The 3,053-nt window shown below is 37.3% G+C and overlaps 1 protein-coding gene across 2 annotated transcripts in view; it reads left to right on the forward strand.

Annotated features, from left to right (window-relative positions):
- The window catches only part of SLC22A2 (solute carrier family 22 member 2), a 31,317-nt gene extending 29,948 nt beyond the window's left edge, over positions 1 to 1,369 (forward strand). For both annotated transcript variants that reach the window (XM_082404581.1, XM_082404580.1), the window contains one exon: positions 46 to 1,369. In XM_082404581.1, the coding sequence (XP_082260707.1) occupies positions 46 to 112 (67 nt within the window). In that variant the 3' untranslated portion in view covers positions 113 to 1,369. The remainder of the gene's footprint in view (positions 1 to 45) is intronic.
- The last annotated feature ends 1,684 nt before the right edge of the window (positions 1,370 to 3,053 follow it).

Consider the following 3,053-nt stretch of genomic DNA (forward strand, 5'->3'; position numbering starts at 1 on the left):
TCATAATCTCTTTCTCCCCTCTCCATTTTTGTTTTATTATTGCAGACCAAGAAAAAACAAAGAGAAGATGATTTACCTCCAAGTCGAGAAGCTAGACACTCCACTAAACTAAGAAGAGAGAGCTGCTCTGGTTTGCTTCGATTAAACAAGGCCAGAATCAGAGATTTCCACTCTCATCACAAAGCCCATACAATTCAACCTTACTTCTCTTTGAACACTGTTAACCTCGATCAATAACCAAATGGAGTTTGTTGTACTACTGTATAAAATCTGCCTATGGGACGAGGTCCCACAATCTTCCCTTGCTTGAACACTTTCAATGATGTCATCTTACGTAGGTACCCTAAGAGAGAATGCCAGTACTCCACTGGACCAGATATTTCCAAGGTAGATGCTAGAATGTCCCAAGGGGAGAAGTAAAAAGTCTGTCTAGGAAAGAGATAGCTTATACATGAAAAGAATGTCAAGATTTTGTAACTTATATCAGCAGAAATCTGGCTAAGAGTTTAGGAATGAATTGTAATGATACTAGGCCCAGGAGGATGAAACATAATAATGGATCAGGTCAAATTTATTGACATGAGTGCTCTAAACCAAGATTCTAGATTTAATGTGCTGGCCAGAGCATCTAGCATTAGCTCCAGCAGTTAGCAGACCAAAAACATGAGAAAAGATATAAGAGAGTATTTCCATAATTTGAAATAAGTTGGACTTCTTAGGCATGAACAGAATCCAAGAGCCATAAAGTGAATGATTGATTGATTAATGTGGCTACACAAAACAAGGCTAAATTCAATGAGGCTAGCTGTATAACACACACCCCAAAAATAAATTTAATGGATGAGTGACAGATTTGGGAACATATTTGCCACATATATAAAATATTCAAAGGGCTAATATCCAAAAGAAATAAAGAGCTACTAAAAATCAATAAAGAAAAGACAATCCTTTAGACAGACCATTAGAAAAAAATAATGGTCCAAGAATATGAAGTTATTTATAGAAATAGCATTTAAAAATGGTTAAGTTAGGGACTTCCCTGGTGGCGCACTGGTTAAGAATCCGCCTGTCAATGCAGGGGACAAGGGTTTGATCCCTGGTCTGGGAAGATTCCACATGCCGCGGAGCAACTAAGCCCGTGTGCCACAACTACTGAGCCTGCCCTCTAGGGCCCGCGAGCCACAACTACTGAAGCCCACGTGCCACAACTACTGAAGCCCGCGCACCTAGAGCCCATGCTTCACAACAAAGAGCAGCCCCTGCTCGACACAACTAGAGAAAGCCCATGCGCAGAGATGAAGACCCAATGCAACCAAAAATAAATAAATGAATGAATAAAAATAAAAAATAAAATAAAACTTCAAAAAAATGGTTAAGTTATATCAAAAAAGATGTGCATCCTCACTGTTAGTCAGGGAAATACAAATAACAATGAAATATTTTTCACTCATCAGATTAATTACTAAAATTAATAAAACTTAATAAAATTGGAAATATCAAGTATGGATGAGGATATGACGAAACTTTCATGCATTGCTGGCAGGAGTATTGATTGGCACCTTCTTTAGGGAAGCAATTTGGCAGTGTCCATCAATAGTAGAAATGCACATGTCTGTGACCCAACAATTTCACCCCTAGGTATCTATCTTTGAGAAACACAAATGTGTATACAGATGCACCTCAGAGGTATTCATTGCATCATTTGTTGATGACAGCAAAAACTGGAAATAGCCAAAGTCCTTAAATATGAGGAATGCTTAAATAAATATGGTATATCGACTTAACGGTTCAAAAGGAATGAAAAAGATGTACATCTACTCCATAGAAAGACCTCCATGATGAAGGGCAAAGGTGAGTTTTGGAATAATAATGTAGGAATGATATGATATACATCTAACTAATGATCTAGGGGGAGGAGGAATGGGACTGGGCAGTGCACAAGGAAAGATTTTAGATTTTTCTGTAATTCTTACATTTTTATGTTTTCATGTGCATGTCCATGGCATGTTCATGCTGTTTTTAAAAATAACTGATTAACTCTGGAAAATAGTTCGGCAGTTTCTTAAAAAAACTAAACATGCGCTCACAATATCACCCAGCAATTGGACTCCTGGGCATTTATCCCAGAGAAAGGAAAACATATATCCACAAAAAATTCCATACACAATTGCTCATGGCAGTTTTTAATCTATAATAGACAAAATCTGGAAATGACCCAAATGTCCCTCATACCAAGGAATACTCCTCAACAAGAAAAGCAACAAAGCAACAATACACAGACAACTTGAATGGATAACAAGGGCATTATGCTGAGTGATAAAAACCAATCTCAAAGAAAAACTACTGAGATGGAAAACAGATTAGTGGTTAATTATGGTAGTGGTTACCTAAACCTACATGAGTGATAAAATGACATAGGTCCATATTCACATACTGCATCAATGTCAATTTCCTGGTTTTGATATTATACTTTAATTATGTAAGATGTAACTATTGGGGGAAATTAGGTGAAGGGGACCCAGGACCTCTCTGTACTATCTTTGCAACTTCCTGTAAATCTATAGTTATTTCAAAACAAAATTTTTGAAAATAAATGATTAAAAGTACAATATTTTAAAAAATTAAATCCTAGGGGGGCCCAGAAGAGGCCATTTCTCTGTAGCAATGTTTCTTAAAGTTAGTGATAAAAATGCCTTTGAAATCCAAAGAAAACTACAGTTCCTCTCTCCAGAAAAATACATACCCCAAATTTGCATACACTTTCACAGGTTTTACCAATCCTTCACTTAGTTAAGAACTCTTGCTGTAGACACAGGGTTCAGTCCATAAGCCAAATCCAGCCCACTGCCTGTTTTTTAAATAAAGTTTTATTGGCACACAGCCACACCCATTCACTTCTATACCCTCTATGGCGGCTTTGCAGTGACAGCAGCAGAGTGAGTAGTTGCTACAAAGATTCTCTGACCCACAAACCTTAAAAGATTTACTATCTGGCCCTTTATGGAGAAAGTCTGCTGACCCCTGGGTACAATTCCACCTCTTGTAAACTGAAA

Source organism: Balaenoptera borealis (assembly GCF_965194805.1).
Source record: "Balaenoptera borealis genome assembly, chromosome: 9".
Lineage (NCBI taxonomy): Eukaryota > Metazoa > Chordata > Mammalia > Artiodactyla > Balaenopteridae > Balaenoptera > Balaenoptera borealis.